General features: G+C 48.7%; 1 protein-coding gene across 2 annotated transcripts in view; it reads left to right on the plus strand.

Moving 5' to 3' along the window:
• Positions 1-20860, plus strand: part of Iqsec3 (IQ motif and Sec7 domain ArfGEF 3) — a 99263-nt gene that overhangs the window by 49386 nt on the left and 29017 nt on the right. The window contains exons 4-5 of one of the 2 annotated variants that reach the window (XM_038320181.1): positions 14652-15748; positions 17388-17549. In XM_038320181.1, coding sequence (XP_038176109.1) covers positions 14652-15748; positions 17388-17549 — 1259 coding nt within the window. Of the gene's footprint in view, positions 1-14651; positions 15749-17387; positions 17550-20860 lie in introns of those variants that run through there. The other variant, XM_038320182.1, reaches the window with a different exon arrangement.

The following is a 20860-nucleotide window of genomic DNA, read 5'->3' on the forward strand; positions in this document are numbered from 1 at the left end:
GTTTCTCCCCAGCTGAGCTACCTACCTGTCCTTTCCTAGAGCCCAGTTTCTCCGGAGGCCATGTTTAACCCCCACCCGGCCTTTACCTGGCATGATTCATGCCCTGCACCACAAGGCCTATAGCTAGTACATCCAGGGGCTCTGCGCTTTAACAAGGTGCAAATTTCACTTTACCCAGAAGAAATAGCCTTATTGCCCTGCTTCCCAAGAGTAAGCCTAATTCTAAGGCACGCACAAGTGTGTAAGTGGGCACGATTTCCAAGGCTGATCTAGTTGAAGGCATCAGAGCCTCCCTACTGGGAAAGGGACACCTGCTTAGAGGGAGGTGTAATTGTTAGAGTCTACCAAGAAAGAGACTTGAACTGGGAGAGGGAGATATGGATTCCAGTCCTCACTGTTCCTTCAGCAATGGCCACGAAACACTTTGAGCCTTGCTTTCCTTGCCAGCAAAACTGGGAACCAGACCTTCAGTTCCTGCCAATAGCCCTGCTAGCTCTATCGTGTGTAGGCCCTAAAGACCCAGTCTTGGCCTGCAGACAAGGCAAATCTCAGGAAGCCAGTAGGACGAAGGAAAGCCAAACTAACTTCATTCCTTTTGAAGGACATTGATGCCAAGCTATCATCCTGGTTTGGGACCAGCGGTGGGCAATGTGCCTGAGTTTTAGTAAAGCATTTAACAAAATCCTTCATGAGAGCTATGCGACAGGACAGGATCGTGTGGATGGGACGACAGCACAGACAGGTGGGCTTTTCACAAGTGGACATCTGCAAGCAAACCCCACACCACCAGCGTTTTCTGTCAGGTCTATGGCCAGGGACAGTGCTGTCCTTGGTCCTGCCCAGTTCCCCGGTTTTGAGAAGGCACTGGATAAAAACATGAAAGCTCTAGGTACTAAGCTTTCTCGTGAGATAAGACTGTGAAGCACAGTCGCCAAGAACCTTAACAACTGAAGCCAAGATTTGTTTTTTTTTAAAAAAAAAAATGGACAGAAAGATGCTTCAAATGAAAATAAGTCAGAGAAAATAGGAAGAATTCTAAAATCCTGCTCACAGTCTTATGATGCCCAAAGTTCCCCATATTTTGCTTTTTGTGTTGGATGAGAACACGGCCCCTGGAGCAGGAGCCTGGGGCTCTGGTTGAGTGTAAGCTCACAGACTCCTGCTGTTAGTGAGGGAACTGCACACCAGCCTTGGGGGACCCTTCAGAGCAGATCCCATAAAACCACACACGGGACAATGCGGTGGCCGGCTGGCAGTCCTGTACCGTACACACCTCAGGATCTTTGGATCTTCTGCATTCTGGATGACAAATGAGAACTCCTGAGGTCCCTGAAGAAGGAAAATAGAGCAGGTTGTGGTCATGTGAAGAAACCATAGATTAGAACATGAGTTTGAGATACGGAAGGGCTGAGGTGCGGGAAAGAGATGAGCCACATTTTCTATCCTTCCAGAAAAATATAGAGATGCTGATAGAGGAGAGTGGCAGATAGAGAACATTTTAGGACAGTGTAGATGCCTGGCCTGTGCCATCCTGATCTCTTTATTACTGGATTAAGTGCTAGGGGGATCAAGACAGTGTGGTGTGGGGGAAGGGCTATCTGCAAATACCCCTACAATTCCATGGGTCTCTCCACTCCTCTGAGGCAGAAACCATATTTTGTACCTTCCCCCAGCATCCAGCCAAGTGTCTTGGATGTAGTGTAGAGTGGGTATCATTTTTTAGTAACTATGATACCTGAAGCAACAAGCAGCAGGGGACCAAGGAGAAAGGTCAAGTCTCTTGCCTGCCCCGGAAGAGGGATTGGGGTCCTATCCCATCAACCCAAGGGAACCTGGCTTGAGCGGAAGTTAGTTAAGTGCTAGGTGACTTGATGGGAAACGAGGGGGGGGGGGCAGGGGTGCTGTGACAGACTCAGATGGGACTGGTGACCTGTTAGTAGTGTTCCATCAAATCCTAGCAATTAGGTTTGCATTTCAGGCCATTCAGCCTGAGAGACAGAGCCCTCCCTTGGATTTTGTATCTTTCTAGACTAACCTTAGGTAGAGTAGGCAGGAGGAGCAGGGGGCTAAGGCAGATTGAGGCCAGAGCAAGATTACCGAAACATGGCCCATGTTTACAGCAAACTGAATTTTCTTTTCTCTACGAAAGAGGTGTGTGACCTTGGGCAAGCTGTTTGCCTTTTCTGGGCCTCAGCGACCCCACATGTATCTCCGGGCTCTGCATGCTCCCCTTTGCTTCTGTCTCCACAGTTCTCCCTCCTCCTAGCTCTCCTCCCTTGGCCTCTTAGTTTCCAGGTGTGTCCTCACCTTTCTGGAAGCTTCTCTGGCCTCTCATCATCCTCCCCACCCCGTACCCAGCACAGAACCTGGTAGTAAGACTGTGTCTTGTGGTAGAATGTTCACGTAGCTTGTGGGGTTCTAGGTTCAATCCCCAGCACCAGAGTGAGGTGAAATTAAACCATGGGAAGGGGTGTCTAAAAATTAGTAAAAGCCCTGTTTACTATTGAAGAAAAAGAAGTATGAAAATGCTCATTATTTTGGGCCAACTTAGTAAGTTAATTTAAGTCATGCAGTGATGGCGCACTCCTTTAATCCCAGCAGGTGGGAGGCAGAGGCAGGTGGATTCCTGAGTTCAAGGTCAGCCTGGTCTATAGAGGGAGTTCCAGGACAGCCAGGGTTACACAGAGAAACCCTGTCTTGGAAAAAAAAAAGTTAATTTAAATGTATGGAAATATCAAAGATATCAAGAAAATTCAAATGATGTTGTTCAAAAGAATGATTTAAAAGATGTCCAGAGAATGAAAAGGAGGAAGGAAGACTTTGTGACGAAGAGAGACAGGGATGAGCATGAAGCCTAAGCCAGGTCCTAACTAGAACTCTTATAGAGAGAGGGTTTAGTATTCTGACCCTGTGATTACCCACAATCATATGGAATCTGTCAGTTCTCAGGCTTCGGGTTGTGGGTAACCATGGCCTCCCCTCTCCTCCACCTGGTTTCCCTGCCAGCCAATCCAGACCCAGAAGCGTTTTTCTGGCTCCTTGTTACCGCATATCATCTCCCTCCTCAACCCTTACTGAGCCTGCCCCTAACGTCCCCCCAAATCCCACCCTGTCCACTGCCCCACTGGAAGCCAGGCCAGCCTCCCTCTTGCCTGCACCCCCGGGTCACCTCCTGCCAGCTCCAGCGTCAGCTCTGCCTCTCCCACCTGACTGCCACAGCATGGCTGAGTCATCTCCGCAAAGTGCACTTCTAATCACTGCGGCTCTCGCTTGAAACCCTTGATGGCTGCATTTATGTGCAGCACAAAAGCTTCCCTGGCTCCCCTGCCGCAGACCCCAGCCCACACCGGGGTCCCTGCTGCTCTTATTCACAGCCCCTGAGTCCCCTGGCCAGCCTTTGCATCTGCCCCCCCCCATCCCATCCACAATGCTTCCTCCACTGGAAGCGCTGAACCTAAGCGGTCTCCACTGTGCTTCTCGGGTGGTCTCAGCGTATACTTGTCTCATCTAGAAGCCCCAAGCTGGGTGAGCCCTTGTAAAGAGCCCCGCGACGAACACTGCTGTCCCGTAGCTGTCCACTCATACAGACGAGGACTGTGTTGTTCTCTGGCTCTGGCAGAGCTGAGCAGATTATGCTTTGAACACTCACAGGGTGCGGGTGGGGGCAAGGATTGTACTTAGTAGTACAGTCCACATGGAGAGCTAGTGGTTCCAGAGTGGTACACTAGCTGCCCCTCTGCTCTTGGCCATCACTGTTCTCCTGCGCACAGCACAGTCCCTGAATTCTAGGAAAAGCTCAGCCAGGGAATGAGTGGGTGAAAGAGATCTGCCCCAAGCTTCCCTGCACCTCACTGACCCCCTTCCCCAAGACCCTGCCTCAGGAAGGGGTCCTCTGGTCCAACACCCTTTGCCCCTTCTTCCCTGGTCTGCTCACTTCTTGTAAGGATCCTTAGGGCTGCAATCTAGGGAGCAGAGGGACAGAAAGTGTAAGCGCGTATGATCCATAGGTATGAGGAAAGCCACGACTCTTTGGTAAAGCCATTGGCAGGGGTACAGGCTCCATACCCTCTATGCTATAGAGGTTCCAGTGTGATGCCCAAATCCTCCAGCTCCCCAAGGAGTTTGCACGCTGCTCTCTGTTGTAGCTGCAGAATAGGCCATTGTGGCTGGCTGTCCAAATTGTAGAGCTCCCTGGTCTGGCCAAACCTCAGGGCCATAGAGGTCTGGTCAGAAGCATCCAGGCATTGTCCCCAGTCCAGGCTCCACAGATGTTACAGTCTGTCACCTTTCTTGGCATACCTTCTAGACCCAAATCTACAAAGTTCAGCCTCACCCCAGGGCACCTGGCCAAGAAGTGGTTTGTAGAAGGAGTGGCGGGCTGCTTCCCGCCTGGCTCCTGCATGGCTAGCTTAACACATGAAGTAACAACACACAAATTGTATTCATTTAAACACTGCTTGGCCCATTAGCTCTAGCCTCTTTTTGGCTAACTCTTACATCTTGCTTTAACCCATATTTAGTAATCTGTGTAGCACCATGAGGTGGTGTCTTACCAGGAGAGATCTTAACCTGCGTCTGTCTCGGAGAGGAGAGGCATGGCGACTACCCGAGGTGTCTGCCTGACTCTGCTTTCTTTCTCCCACAATTCTGTTCTGTATACTCCGCCTACCTAATTTTCTGTCCTATTAAAGGGCCATAGCAGTTTCTTTATTAATCAATGAAAGTAACACATAGACAGATGACCCTCCTCCATCAGTGGTTGACTAGGTTTCCCTGAGCCTCGGTTTCCTCACTTGTGAACTCGGGTGCTGTACTGAAGTGTCTCTAGGCTCCTTCTCACTCCAGAGGTGAGATTCTACCCTGAGTAAGAAGGGACCAGAGGCCCAGGCTGTCAGGATGGGAGTGAAAATGTCGCAGGAGGTGCCCCACTCTGCTTCATTCTCAGAGAAGGGTGTCACACTGCTGCCCTCTGCTCACAGCTGGTCCTGGTGACACCATAATGCAAAGCACACAACCATTTTGGTCACAGAATGAGTCTTCCTGTGGTGCGCATGTAGGTGCCACCTAGGGCTATCTAAGCACTGGCTCTCTGTGAGGCAGACTGCAAAGCCTTTGCCATGCATTGCTTCCCAGATTGGCATATTGTCACTGTACCATATCACGGATGGGAAGACCAAGACACAGTCCGTGGCCTGAGCTGGCACCTTCCCATCTCTGCCCATCACAGTGCACTGTATAGATTCCACCAGTCAATGCACACAGCCTGACCTGTTGTAGAGCAGCCCTGCAGATGGGGTCTCTTGCTCTCGGGCTGATGTCTGACTTTACTTTGCCAAGTTCCAGAGACGCATAGCACGACTGGCTTTAATGCTCTCAGCTGAGAAACATCAAACCAGAAGAAACCCTCCCTCACTTTTGAAAGAAGCCCTCACCCAGTCCAGACTCCTCAACACTGTGCCCCTCCCCCACCCAACACCTCTTTTCCACCCTCACTTGCTGCCTTCTCTCAGGGCCTTCATCAAGCTTGGTTGTCCTGGCTTCTGAAAAGAGGGAACATGTTCCAATGACAGTGAGAACCCCTCACTCCAGGCAGAAGCTAAGAGATCTTTCTCTTGGGAGCGGTCAGGCCACAGTTCATTCCCCATGAATCATAGGACTCAGGGAGAAGTGAACAGACTTGCTCCTCGACCCCCCCCTAGCCCCCTGGCACCCCAGCTCACTCTGTCCCACAGCACTCCAGGCTGTCTGTCACCTCACCTCTCAGCTCTCTACTTGACCCTGTTAAGAACAGGCAGGGTTGGGGTGACTGGGCGGGCCTGACCTGGAGCACTGCAGAACTCCTCAGTCCTATGAGAATTTGTCTGGCAATATGAAGGGGGAGAAAGGATGAAGAATTTGGCTCTCAGCCTAGATCAGGGAGAAAGTCTGGGTTTTATTTCCCCCAAGCATAGGAAAGAGTTCACTTTAGCTCATGACCACAGGCATTTACTAAACTCCAGCCATGGGTCTGGTCCAGCCCTAGGCAGAAGGGATGTCTTTGAGGGGCAGCATGGGAGTGCTGAGAGCTCAGAGCAAGGCAGAGGTGCAAGCATTATGGGCGGCTTTAAAGGATGGAAGGCCGTACTGGAAACAGCTGGAGCCAGTAGGGGATGGCTGTGCAAAATGATTGGAGCAGAGGGTAATGAAGTAACTGAATTTCTGTGCTTCCCATGAGCAGCTAGGCACTGCTTGAGTATTCGGGGTAGCTGAAGCATAGCAAATGTCTCAAATAAATGATGTCCCTGTAGAACCTGGGGTGAGAAGAGTAAACAAAGAGAGGGTGGGTAGTCTAAATATCTCCCAAGATTTATGGAAAAACAGAGTGTCAAAGACCAGTTTGAACAACGTTCTATATTGGCGGGTTGTTAGGGGAAGACAGTTTTCTGGAAGAGGCACATTTAAGACAGGTCTTGAAGTGAGAAGAATATATGTATCTTGAGAAGAGAGGCTGAGCAGTGGCCCAGACATGCCCAAGGTCCACCAGCACAGAAGACCTACAAGGAGCCATTCCCCTGTGTGATGTTTGCTCATCACATTATTAGAGTGGCATTCTGATTGTGGGCAGGGTATGAAGATAGCAACCGGGATTCTATTTAGAGTCCTGACAAAGGCTTTCCCTGGGATGCTTCTCCTCTTAATTAGCTGCTAATTATCAGCCAACATAGAGTTGCTCTCTTAGATTCCCAACATGGAAACCATGGAGGAGGCTCCAAAATGGATAAGGAAAAAAAACCTAAAATGTACTTAGATATTTGAAAATGGTATGCACATAATTTGTGATTGGCATGCTTAGGGACTCTGCAGCTAGAGTCTGGGATTGTTAGTCTGCCTGGGGACAAGGGTTCTGAGTGTCAGGAGTCTCAAGGAGGAGCATCAAGAGTTTCAGAAAGGAGGGGAAAGGAGGTGTGAGAGGGCCGGTGCTGATGAAGCCACGTAGCTGGCCTTCTTGGGGATCACTTTGGAGGACCTCCAAAGTTGTATGGTGCATAGAAAACAAAGAACAGAGGGGCAGAGCAAGAGGGTAGATCAGGAGTCTGACTTTTTGGAAAGGGGGCTGAGAATAGACTACTCCTCCAAGAGGTCCAGTGGGAAATAGAAGGCTAGCTGGTGCCTTGTGGGTAAAAGAGTCTAATAGAGAACTGGGGGAGGGTCTGAAGGCAGGAGACAAGCGGCAGATAGATGGATGGAGGTTGGAAATGCAGGTCAAGAAACAGAAAGATGAGGAATGTCCGAAGAAGATAGATGCTATGGGATCATTTGCTCTGCATCAGACGGGGACTTTAAGACTCACAAAAGCAACCTGGGAATTTGTTCTCTCATTTACTCCCTACATAGGATGCTGACTGTGTGCTGGAGACTGTCCAAGGAGTGGGGACCAGGCAGTGAAAATGGCAAGCGAAGCCTCTGCCCTCACAGTGCTTGGCTTTGCTCTGTTTCCGTTATGTCTTTGCATGACTGTAATCACAGGGATCTCAGAGACAACTCAAGGGAAGAAGGAGACCTGGGGGCTCATAGTTTCAGTTCCATCACAGCTAGAAAGGCATGGAGTAAGCATCTTACTCCACAGGGGTAGGGTCACGTGGTAGGGCTCTTAACAACATTGTATATCAGATTGTGAAGACAACCAGATTCTGGGTATAACCTTCAAAGGTCCATCCCTAGTAACCAGCTAGGCTCCACCTCCAACAAGGTCTGCAATGTCCCAAAATGATACCACTGGCTCAAGAAGGAAGATTTAAAATATGAGCCTGTGGGGGCCACCTTATATTCAAGTCAAAATGTTCTATCTATGGCATCTCATAATACAAAACACATTTGTGTATAAGCTTATCCAAGACTTAACAATTCCAACACCATTCACAAGCCCAAGTCTTGGGAGAGCAGGAACAAAAGAAAGGAAGGAAGAGGAAGCAAATACTCTCAAATTACATGATATATTTGAAAATAACTGTCTTTATGAAACAGAACACTATGAACAATGAATATATCCTCCCAAAAGTTGGGGGAACTCTGTACTACAGGGTCACATTAAGACTCAAAAGCAATCTCTAAATTATGAACCTCTGTTTAAAATATGAGTTACAAACTTCTGATCTGTAATGACACAAAATAAATATTCTCATTCCAAACAAAGGGGGGAGGGGCTGAGAGGAGACTACAGAAACAAGAAGCAGAATACAGCAAAACCAAACCTCATTAGGGTATATATCAAGTTTCTAGCTTGCTAGAGATGGCGGCATCATTTGAGTTCCACCACCCCTGGGCATCCTGACCATTTGCAATCCACACGACCTCTTTCTTGAACTGATTCTACCAGTGCCTACCACCTTCCTAGGCAAACAGATACTCCATGCTCCTGGCATATCTAGCACACATCTCCCTGGTCGGGGGCTCCCTAAGGTGAGGATATGACCCCATTGGCCTTCCAGCCCTTCCTTAAAAGTCTAGGTCCAAGCCTCCATGACTTCAGTAACTCTTGTAGTCTTGATGCCTACAAAATGATGCCAGTTAAGTAAATGACGCCAAGTTGTGCCGAGAGCATCAGCAGTAACCAGGCCATTTTAGGCCATGGCTACAACAGCCTCCGAGGATTTGTATGGTTAAACCCGGGAGAATAGCTCTCTAGGCAGGTCCTTCACAGTTGAGGGCCCTCCCATGGCACTCTCTGTTCAAAGGTAAGTCTTTTGGATGAGTTTGCAGTTTTACACCCTGGAGCCTCCAGCGGGTGGTCTTGCCACTTTAAACATATCTTAGTTGGGGTCACTATTGCTGTGATGAAACACCATGATGAAAAGCAACTTGGGGAGGAAAGGGTTTATTTCTTTCACAGTTCCATATAACAAACAGTTCATCATGGAAAGCAGGAAGGGCCATGTAGGAGGAGGCTGCTCATCCATTTCCCAGCTGCCCAGACTCTAAATAATCACATAGAAACTATATTAACTACAACACTTCTTTGCTATTAGCTTATGCATATTTCTAGCTAACTCTTACATCTTAAATAAACCCATCTCTATTAATCTGTGCATCACCATGAGGCTGTGGCCTACTGCAAGGTTCCACAAGGTTCTGGTAGGCTCCAGCTCTCTGACTCCACCTCCTTTCCTTCTCTATCTGCTTGGAATTCCCACCTTGCCCTATTCTGCACTTCAATAGGCCCAATGCAGCTTCCTTATTAACCAATGGTAATAAAACATATTCACAGCATACAGAGGGAAATTCCACATCCATGCAGTAACTCATACAGGGCAGGAACCCTGAAGTAGGAGCTTATGCAGAGGCTGCAGAGGTGTACAACTTACTGGCTTGCTCCTCATGGCTTACTCAAACTCCTTTTTTATAGAACTCAGGACTGCAACGGCAGCACCCACAATGGTTTGGTCCTCCCCCCATCAATCACTAAATTAAAAAAAATTATGCTTTACAGGTTTGTTTATAGCCTGATCTTATGGAGACATTTTCCTAATTGAAGTTCCCTCCTTTCAGATGACTTTAGTTTGTGGCATTGATATAAAACCATTCAGCACAGCTGCTATTCTGGACAAAGTTTTTTGTATCTTTCTGCACTGATTTTTGCTCCAAATTGTGACTATATGTCTGGCTAAAAGTGCTCAAGAATAACCCTGTCCAATTTGAATCCTATGCTGTCTTGAAATTCCCATTAAACTTTTTAATCCAGGCTCACTTAAAATTTCAGGGTACAGGCAGGATGCAAACAAAATGTTTCCCCACTGTATCCAAAAGGCAGTAGCCCAATTCCCGATAGAATCCTTGTTCCCATCTGAAATCTTATGAGCACAGTCTTTTTACTATCTACAATATCATCAGCATTCCAGCCTTGCAAGCATCAACCGATTAATCTCTGCAAACAGCATTCTTAAACTCCTTTCTCCGAATCTTCCAAATGCTTCCGACAAACCAGTTCCAAAGGCCTAAGAACCTCATGGCCAGATTTAATTACAGTAATAAGCTCTTCTGTGGCATCCATTTTCTGTACCAGTTGGTTTTGTGTTGCTGTAACTACAATACCTAAGAGAAACAATTTTAAAAAGATGTAGTTTGGTTCACAGTTTGTGAGGGTTTGGTCTATAATTGCAGACGAAGCTTCATAGCATCATAGTGGTGGGGGCTGCTCACATCATCAGAAAACAGAGCATGACAGGAGGAAGGCCTGGCTACAACCTGTCTTTACTTACTATTTCTACCAGATAGATGCTCACTTCCTTAAAAGGCTCTACACTCTCCATCCCCCGTAAAGAAAACCACAGTGCTACAAGCTGGGGGACAAGCATTCAAAGTACGAGCCACTAATGTGTAGGAAGGACTTGGTAGGACAGGAACAAGAATCTAAATTTGGTTTCTTCAAACAGCATAGACATTGATCTTGAAGGTGTACCCTCCTGGAGTCATCTTGGCCAGTCTTCTGCCTCAGAGGGTGATGATAATTACCTAGCTTGCTTTCTATTGCTTTGACAATCATCATGACCAAAGGCAGCTTGGGAAAAGGGGTTTATTTGGCTTAGAGATCATGGTCCGTCACTGAGAAAAGCCAAGGCAGGAGCCTAGAGACAGGAACCAAAGCAGAGACGATGGAAGAATGCTGCATACTGGCTTTCCTTCATGGCTTGCTCAGCCTGCTTTCTTGCACAGTTCAGGGATATCTACCCAGGAATGTGGCACTATCACACTGAACTGAACCCTCCCAAATCAATCATTATTCAAGAATATGCCCTAAAGATTTACCTACAGGGCAGAAATTTAACAATCTTTAAAAAGTTCAACATTTCCTCAATTGTCACGCCACATTTCCTTCATAGGATACAAAAGGATACAAAGGTATTATTCCATCTTAAACCACAAATCACTACTTACCGCTACCCTGTTGTACAAGGTTCCTCCAAGATTAAAACATTCCATCCTTTAGGAAAGTTCCCTGAAACAGAAGGTAAACAACTCAAGATATAGCTTCAGGAAGTCCCTGAAACTGAGCGGATTCACTATGCCTCTACCTCCCGTGCACTCTCACAAGAGTGCTGAGAGTCACTCAGACAAGCCAAGCTGCCAGGAAGACTTCTGAGATCAGGCCAGCTAGCCTGGAACAAGCAGAAACCAGCCAGGCTACCAGGAAGAGGTTTAGAGCAGAGGCAGCTGGAGAGGATGCTCTCCAGTCTGTTGTGCTGCCAGCAGGCTGTGCAGAGTACTTCAGTTTCCAGCTTTGTGAGCTGTCATCCATGCTGGGGTGGGCTTTGATGATACACCTGTCTTTAAGTTATTTCTGTCCCTGTGAGTAACCCCAATAAAACTCAATGGTTCACACACACACAAAAAGACTTACCTACAGGCTAATCTGATGGAGACATTTTCTCAGTTAAGGTTTTCTCTTCCTGGATGACCCTAGCTTGTGTCAAGTTGAAAAAAAAGAAAAAAGAAAAACTACCCAGTGCAATGCTATACCAAGCAGATAGACTCTTTGCCGTCTTGGAACTATCTTAGGTAACTGGTTTCTTTTTAGGTATTTCTTTCACTTGTTTATGGAATCCTATCACCTGCCAAGACACTCTTGGGTCTTGGTTTCTCCAGGAAGTAGAAATGGACCAGTGGGAAAGAGATACAAAGTCTGTACCTTCAATGAGTTTCTCATAGTCATTGAGAAAGGATTTTAAAAGTGGGGATAAAGGGGTGCTGTGCATCTAATTCTCTGCAACATGGCAATTTCTTCCCTTGGGGCATACAGGAAATCATACACCCTAGATTGTGCCTTATTTTAAAAGGTTTACCCAATTGCATCAGACCCACCAGAATTGTACCAGGCTTTTTCTTTTGGGTCACCAACCAGCTCCCAGATCATGACACAGAGACTTCTTATTAGTTATGAATGTTCGGCCTAGCTTAGGATCATTTCTGGCCAGCTCTTTTTTTTCAGATTTATTTATTTATTTTGTATATAGTGTTCTGTCTGCATGCATACCTGCAGGCCAGAGAAGGCACCAGATTTCGTTACAGATGGTTGCTGGGAATTGAACTCAGGACCTCTGGAAGAACAATCAGTGCTCTTAACCATTGAGCCATCGCTCCTGCCCCCTCTGGCTAGCTCTTTTAACTTAAATTAACCTGTTTCTCTTTATCTATCTTTTGCCTCGGGGCCTTTTGCCTTTCTTTTTCTATGTCTTACTTTCCTGCTTCCTCCAGTGTCTGTCTGTCTGGCAGCTGCCTGGTTTCTGGTCCTGGAGGTATCCCTCTCTCCCCCATTCTCTTCTCCTTCCTCTCTTTCTCATTCTTTTCGCCCTCTTCTTTCTTCTCTTCTATTTCTTCTTTCTTCCCATCAGCCCTGCCTAGCTACTGGCCAGTCAGCTTTTTATTAAACCTCTCAGGTACCTTAGGCTGGCAAAGCGAAACAAAAGCAGCGTGTCTTTACATAATTAAAGATATGCAGCAAACACAAATGTAACACATCTTTCCTCAGTTAAAGTCATATTCCACAGCATAAGCAAATATAACGCATCTTTACATAGTTAAGTATTCCACAAGGATGATTTCCCTTTTGTTAACTGCCAGCCAGTTGGTTGGAAATAGGTTTCTAATATACTGGAAACTCATAAGGATAATGTCTATCACATTAATAAGACCAGCGCAAATTCAAAGGGGGAGAATTATAGACCACAGGCTGAGGACTCATTGGGACCATCTTGGAATTCCGCCTACCACACAGCTGGAAGGTAGCTACTTGGTTTCTCTACGTAGCTCCACGGGTACCTCTAAGAAACCTCGCTCTCTGCCCCAGGGGATCTGCTCCGGCTCTTGCAGGCATCAATCATACTAGGCAGAAAAGAAGATCATGGCTTTGTGGGTTCTCAGGGCTGAACTCTAGCATGTCTACTGAGGCCTAGAACAGGGATGCAGCTTTGCCCCAGGCGGGCAGGTCCTCTGACGGAACTGCCCTACCCAGAGAACCCAGTTGAACTGTGTCCAGATTACTGATGTAAAGAACCTGAGAAAATAAGCATGTGTTATTTTAACCTGCTATGTGTTTGGTAATTTGATAGACAACATACTTGGTATGAGTCATTCTAAAACTGGATTGGGGATGACACCCATGGCCTTACACAAGTTAGACAAGGCCTCTGCCACTGAGCTACATCCCCAAGTCCATTCTGATATGCTTTTAAAAATCGCCTTGAAGACTCCCCTGTAACACAGGGATCCCATGTCACTGGAGTACTTCCTCCTGATGCTTAGAGCCTGCACCTTCTCAGACACAGCCGTTGGTGGGCTGAGTAGATCAGGAAGGGGGTTACAGTGCTGTAGTGAGGGAGGGACTTGCCTTTCCATCTGCTTCATGGATGGCAAACCCACCTTTCACCCCCCAGCCCCACCCCCATCCAGATTCCCAGAGAACGTGGGAATGTCAGTACCAGAGCGACTCTCCTACTCTCTGTCCATTCATCCAGATTTTTAGCTCCCGAAGGAGTGTGTGCAAGCGGAGGGTAAGGATAAGTGAAGGGCATAATTTCAGAGACAGGGTACACATTTTCACTCCTACAGATTCAAGGGGCTTTCCCGAGGAGCCCACAATACTAATTAAGCCCATCTTCTTAGTTTTAGCCTGGCCCTTTGGCTAAAGTCAAAGCTCTCCAAGGAACGTGGTTCAATGGTCAGTCACTTCCAGGGGTGGGGGGGGGCGGTACAGGGGGAATGTCCCCCTAGTCCTTTCTTGAGAAGTTTTGATAAAGTAGAGAAAGCAAAAACATAGCAACCTAAGTGAGGCTGGGGTTCGGGGGTCAGAGATGGAGGGCAGAGCTGAAGGAAGTGAGGCAAAACCCTGAACACGGGGATGCCAGGAGCGATGCTCAGGTGAGGCCCTTGCTACACAGCTCCTATCGATACAACTGTGATTTGAATCATGCTCCCTGAAGGGGAGCTTACTCTTGGGCCATTGTCCTCATAATGTTCACATTTATTGACCACTTCCCATGTGCCCGAATCTGGACCGGGGACTGACCTTGCAAAGATGATCAAACCCAGATGCCATGCTTTTGGTACTCCCAGGGAAACAGAAGCACCCCAGTGCACTGAAGTGAGGGCCGAGAGTTTCGTTTTTTGTTTGATTGACTGATCTTAACATCATTGTTTAATTTTTAATTTTTAATTATTTTTAATTATGCATCAAGGCAGAAAACAACAATATAATAAACTCCCATACAACCATCACCAAGCTACAACAGTCTTTATTAATGTTTTCTTAATATTAATATCATGCTAGCTAGTGCATTTTACATAATTTCAATAGAAATTCGGGAAATGTATTTTACTTCTAAATATTTCTACATACATCTCTGATGTAAACGTTCTTTAATAATTAAGAGATTAGATAAATGGGACTTCCATCCCAGCACCTCTGTCCACTGCCACAAGGCACCTCCCCAAACCTGAGTGTAATCCTCCATCTTGCCTCTAGGAGTCTTGGCATATCAGGCTTCTCTGGTCTGGAGTCTTCTGATGTGGGCTCCCAGTAAAGCCACCTTGTGCACCGGGGACTGTGGTGGGCCGTACTGATCTAATCCATGCTACTTCCACCTTCCCTGACTGAGCCGTTTTCTCTGTTCGTGCTGCAGATTGAAATGCTAGAACACAAATACGGGGGCCATTTGGTATCCCGACGCGCCGCGTGCACCATCCAAACCGCTTTCCGCCAGTACCAGCTCAGCAAGAACTTTGAGAAGATCCGTAACTCGCTCCTGGAAAGCCGCCTGCCCCGGCGGATCTCGCTGCGCAAAGTGCGGGCGCCCACAGCCGAGAGCCTTGTGGCGGAGAAGGCGCTCCTGGAGGGCTGCGGACTCCTGGGGCTGCCGCTGGGGCGCTCGCCCTCCCTGCCACCTACCTTCGCAGGGTCGCTCACCGAGCTGGAGGACTCCTTCACCGAACAGGTGCAGTCCTTGGCCAAGTCCATCGACGACGCCCTCAGCACCTGGAGTCTCAAGACCATGTGCTCATTGCAAGAGGGTGGCGCGTACCAACTCCACCAGGCCCTGCACCAGAGTGCCGGACAGCCAGGCCTGGAAGCCGAGGCGCGGGAGCCCGAAAGTGGCCCAGGGTCTGGAGATGAGGCCAGCGGCCTGCCGCAGGGTCACAGCAGTACCCTCATGATGGCTTTCCGGGATGTCACAGTGCAGATCGCTAACCAGAACATCTCTGTTTCCTCTTCCACCGCCCTGTCTGTGGCCAACTGTCTGGGCGCACAGACCACCCAGGCCACAGCTGAGCCAGCGACCGGCCAAACGGAGCAGGGGGATGCCGCGGCTCAGGAGGTCTCCGAAGCCCCAGCCTCGGAACAGGAGGAACCCCCCAGTGAGAACTTAGAAGCGGTGGAGAGCCCAGCCCAGGGCGCACATGAACAGGTGGTTGCGGAGGCCATGGTTGAGGAGGCAGTGGCCGAGGAAGCAGCGGAGGAAGAGGAAGAGGCCGGGCAGGCAGGGAAAGGGACCGAGGCGGGCGACAACTCTGAGCAGCTGAGCAGTAGCAGCGCATCCACCAAGTCCGCCAAATCTGGCTCAGAGGTTTCTGCCGCTGCCTCGAAGGAGGCCCTGCAGGCGGTGATTCTAAGTTTGCCGCGCTACCACTGCGAGAACCCAGCCAGCTGCAGGTCCCCCACGCTCTCCACTGACACCCTGCGCAAGCGACTTTACCGCATTGGCCTCAACCTCTTCAACATGTGAGTCCCCAGAAGGACGGGAGGGAGGGACCGAGGGGAAACTTGCAGGGTACCAAGTCCTGACAGCATCTTTTCTGGGTCCTTCATGGCAGTTTGTGCCTGGACTGAAACCCCTCGCCGGAGCTCCCAGGAAATGTTTAAGAAGTACATACTATATTTTTCCCGATGACCAACACATCAAGCATAGGTTTTTCACAATTGTTTTTTAAGATGAAGAAATGGTTTGAAAAATGGGAAAATACAGGTTGAGCACACGCAGGCATCGTTGAGGACTAGAATGGGTTAGGAAAACAGTGTTATTACACTGGGGTCCCAAAATGAGGAAGTGGTGGAGAGGGGGAGACAGTGTGAAAATGAGATAGAGTCCCTGCTGAAAAGGCTCAGGTAAAGGTGGTTGCTGTGCAAGCCTGGCACCTGAGCTCTGCCTCCCAGAACATCCACAAAGGTGGAAGGAGAAAGGTGTCTCCCCGGAACCATCCTCTGACCTCCTGTGAAGGCATTCCCTCTCCCACAATAAAATTTTATTTTTAAATATTTTTAACGAGATAGAGGGATAGGTAAGATGAAAGAAAGACAGGAAGGATGAGAACCAAGTGGGATAGAAAAGGAATTAGGGAATGGAAGGAGGGAAATTAATGACTGCCATAACTCAGAGTCCCAAACAGGACTCCATGCAACAAGAACACACGCCACCCAGTGACACAGAGGAAATAGACCTCTCCCTCCCTGTGAGACAAAAAGTTCATGAGACACTCACTAACCCTCCTCATCCATTCCCTCCTAGCTCTGCCCCGGGGCAGGAATCATTGCCTGCCCTCATTTATTCATACAACTATTATTTATTGCATGCCAGGCATGTACTGGATAGATGAGTAAAACGACCCCTGACCTCAAGATGCTCATGTCCTGCCATTCCTAGCTCACCTGCAATCCTCCCAGCAGCATCTAGAGATAGAGAACACCCTCCTATTTTACAGAATAGCAACCAGGCTCACAAGAGGGAGGGAGGTTGCACACTGCTCAACCTCTTTGGAGGTAAACCTAGGCATGGCCAGAGTCATCCATTCTTTTGTAGATCAGGCTGCTACCTGATGCACATGAAATCAGATACTCTCATCCTTCAAGACAGTGATTCCCAGTCCATCCTTAGTGAAGAACCAGTTCCATCCCCTCTCCCTGTATATGGGCTGGTACCTTTGCAAAATACAATACAAATGAATTGCTAGGAAAGCAGCCACAGGCTTGATGTCCTGAAAATGTCAAGCGTTTGAGAAAAGGTTTCTAAGGCTCATTTATCTCCTCAGAGCCAGTGAGATCCAGCTCCAGGAGCAGCTGAGGTGCAAGCTGGAGGAAGCACCTCCTGCACTCCCTGGGGGCTCTAGGGACTGTCCAGAGCCTTAGGGAAGGGACAGAGAAGGGAGCCTCTCTACTTGCTCCGGATTCTCCTTGAGTCAGACCTCTTCTCGCTTCAAGCCCCATTCCTGTCCCCGCCCCCCACCCCATCCCCATAAGACAGTTGCTCCCATGGAGAGCCCTAGTAGTCCCTGGGAAGTAGGTTTCCCAGGATGTAGAGGAGTCAGGACAGCAGCTCCAAACAGCCTTGGCTTCCTCTCTCCTCCCCACTCCAACCTCTCTGCAGAAACCCGGACAAGGGCATCCAGTTCCTGATCTCACGCGGCTTCATCCCTGACACTCCCATCGGCGTGGCCCACTTCCTCCTCCAGCGGAAAGGCCTGAGCCGCCAGATGATAGGAGAGTTCCTGGGCAATAGCAAGAGACAGTTCAACCGCGACGTGCTGGAGTGAGTGCGCATGACACACCCCACACCCCCGCTCTCCCTCCTTTCACATCCCTGGACCCAAGGATTCTCATGGTTTCTTTAAAGATGGGAATCCTTGCTCCAGCTTCCTATAGCCAGCTGAGTGGCTATAGGTGCATCGTTCATTTGGTGGTAGGATGAGCCTGGAGCCTTTGGACACTCCAGGGACACCCTTGGGCATGAGAAACAGTGGGGAGGGTATATAAATCATAATTAATGAATTGTGCTGCTCAGACCCACTTCTGGGGGTAATGGCCCCTTAGCCTACCTTCTTTCTCTCAGCACCCGTCCCAGAAGCCCCTGGGACATTCCCATGCCAGGGCGGGTTTTCATATTAGTAGAGGGAAAACATGGAGAAAACGGGGCTGAAATGAGTGTAATTAAACAGGGAAATACTGAGTCCATAAACATGAATTAACCAACAAAATTACCACTGAAGAGCCTATGCCATAACTGCAGTAAATGATTGAGGTGAGGTGTTCAGGAACTGCCTTAACTATGCTGGGCTTTGCACTGCTCCGAAGCTCTGTCTCCAGAGTACAGGGGTGGCAGTTCTCTGGCAAAAGAACAACAGGGCCTTGGGGCCTCCTCTCCCCTGGGAAAGGTAAAGAGGGTCCCTAAGTTCTACTCTAGGCCCCCGGGAAAGCCTGTCCTCCTCTTTCTTGTGCCCTACCCTTTCCTCTCTGGAGACTGGGGCTGGGGCCTGAGATTGCACACCTAAAAGAATAGTGAAAACTAATCGGCTCCAGCATTCCCATTCGCTGTCTTTTCTTCTCCTCCCTTCAGCTCTCCTTTCCCTGTCCTGGCAGCCCTGTTAGGTGATGTGTCCTGAAATGATGCTCAGGAAATGATACAGGTACCCAGAACATGCCACGCAACGCAAGGGGAGGAGAAAGACCCCATGTTCTGCCACGTCCTATCTTTTGCCTACTGTCTCTTTCCTCTCCTTCCATTAACTTCCCATTTTCCACTAACTAACTTCCTTCTGTCCAGCTGGCTCACACTCTCAGGTGATTTGTCTCTCTCTCCACTGGGGAGACAAAAGTGACCCTGCTCTCCTTACGGGCTTTGTCTATTTTCTTCTGCCACCCCCATCCCCATGCGACCGGGCCAGCATTCTACTACCAAGCCCACATTAGATCTGGAGCATCCAGGACGAGGGTTTTGTGCTGAACGATACAGTGTCACACCGGCTGTCACACTTCCCAGGTGACCTGGCGTGATAGGGGTGGATGAGACAGACCTGGGCCTGCTGCTGTGGCCTGTGCTGCAGAAGACCGGGCCAAGGATTAATCTGGCAACCAAGGAACCCAGGCTTGAGCTGGACCCACATCAGCTAGCATTTCTGGTGAGAGGTGGCTGATGGGTAGATTTTACAAATTGACTGTCTCTGCTCCTGGGTGCTGGTAGTATGGGAAAGGCGTCTGTTTAAGTCCCATTTCCTCATCTGTAAGATGAGAAATTTGGGCTGCATGATCTCACAAGCGCCTCTGAGTCCTGTGACATCTGTCATCTTTCCAATTCCTTGGTACACTTACTGGTTGGTGACTGGTTTAGGAAAGAGAATCATGTGCCCTAAAAGGGGGTGCATGCTTTGTCATCCTGCCAGAGAGTCCCCGAGTTGCCTTTGGGCTTGAGGGCAGTGCTGGGGCTTCAGGGAAGAGTGGGATGACCACGGTTATTCATTCAACAAACACTGAGTGAGGATTCTGTGTTAAGAGTGGACCTGGACTGGGCGTTCTGTATTTGTCTGTGGGAATAAGCATGGCTCCTAGTCTCAGGGAACTCACACACCTGGATGTTGATGGGGAGGGATGAGAGTAGAATTTAGAAGGGCAAGAGGAAGACAGAGGCTTTCTCGCTGACATCCTGGATGTGGGAAGAAGAGTGGAGTATGGAGCACAGGCGTGATGCTACCCCCACAGATACCTTATGTCCCACACTTTATTCTGCAGCCCAGAACCTCAGGATCTGACCTCAGACACACTCAGTCCCTGGACTGACTCAGCTCCGCAGGACAGAGTCCTATGCACCAAGTTCATAAACACCTAGTTTGTGCCTGAGACAGAGTTGTTCCTTCCTGCAAAAAGCCAAAAGCACATGGAGAATAGAGCCAGGACTCTGGGAGCATTGGTCTCTCTCTCCCTGCCACCCCAGCCACCCACCCTGGAACATTAAATAAAGTTCTACCTCCTCCTTTCTTCCATTGGACAGAGCACAGGCAGTAACAGCTGTCCGGTGCTGCTTTGCACAGGTTGGGAAGGCTCTGATGGGGTACTCTATGGCTCCCCTGCCCCCGCTTGAGGACATTCAGCAAGTCACATCTATGTACATAGCTGTCTGCCAAACAAAAGGACATAAATCCCCCCCATACCCTCAGAGACTGAGACATGCCAAGCCACAGAGTTCCCAAGAAGCAGCCGCAGGAGGGAAGACGGGGGTGGAATGACTCTCAGAGGGAAATTATTATTTTAGAGACAACATTCAGAACTATGAGGAAAAAGCAAAAGGCTGGGGAGCCAGAGCAGAAGCTGCCTCAAATGCTTACCCGGGTCTGATTGTACCATCGAGTGCCCTGATCCCAGTGCGGCACTTGGAGTTTCTGGTAGCTGACAGCTGTCTCTGAGCACTGGTCTCATTTTCGTGGAAGACACGTTGCAGAAAGGAATGTGTTGTGGTTTGAATGTCAAGTGTCAATGCTCATCTGCCTGATCTCCCGCTGGTGGTGGTTTAGAAAGTTGGAGAACCTTCTGTTATCTGTCCGGTTGGCAGATACAAGGCCAGGGTGGGGAGGGTAGATGATTATAAAACCCACCCTGGTTCTGATCTGATCTCTCTGCCTTCTGATCTGCTGAGATGTGAGCAGATTCCCCAGCATTCCCACCACCTTCAGTCTTCCTGACCAAGCTACCCCAGCTACGATGAACTGCATCCCCTCAAACCATGAACTAGAAAAAGAAGTCCATTCTCATTTAGGTTGTTTCCCATTGGGTGTTTGATCATAGCAATGAGGAAGATAGCTAAAACAGAAAATTGGTACTGAGAAGTGGGGCCATTGCTCTGATAAGACAGACCTTGGGCCTTAAGACCTAGTTAAAGAAAGACTATGGACGAGTTTGGAGTTGTAGGCTAGAGAAGTCTTAGAAGGCTGTAAGGAGAGCCGCGTAAACTGTTACGGTTAGAGTTTGGAAGAACAAATGTTGACTGAAGCACAGACAATGAAGGTCCAGACCCCAGGACTGTAGAAGTGACCAAGGACTCTGTTAGGAACGGACTAGAAGCCATTCTGTCAA

The sequence above is a fragment of the Arvicola amphibius genome, chromosome 2 (genome assembly GCF_903992535.2).
Source record: "Arvicola amphibius chromosome 2, mArvAmp1.2, whole genome shotgun sequence".
NCBI lineage: Eukaryota > Metazoa > Chordata > Mammalia > Rodentia > Cricetidae > Arvicola > Arvicola amphibius.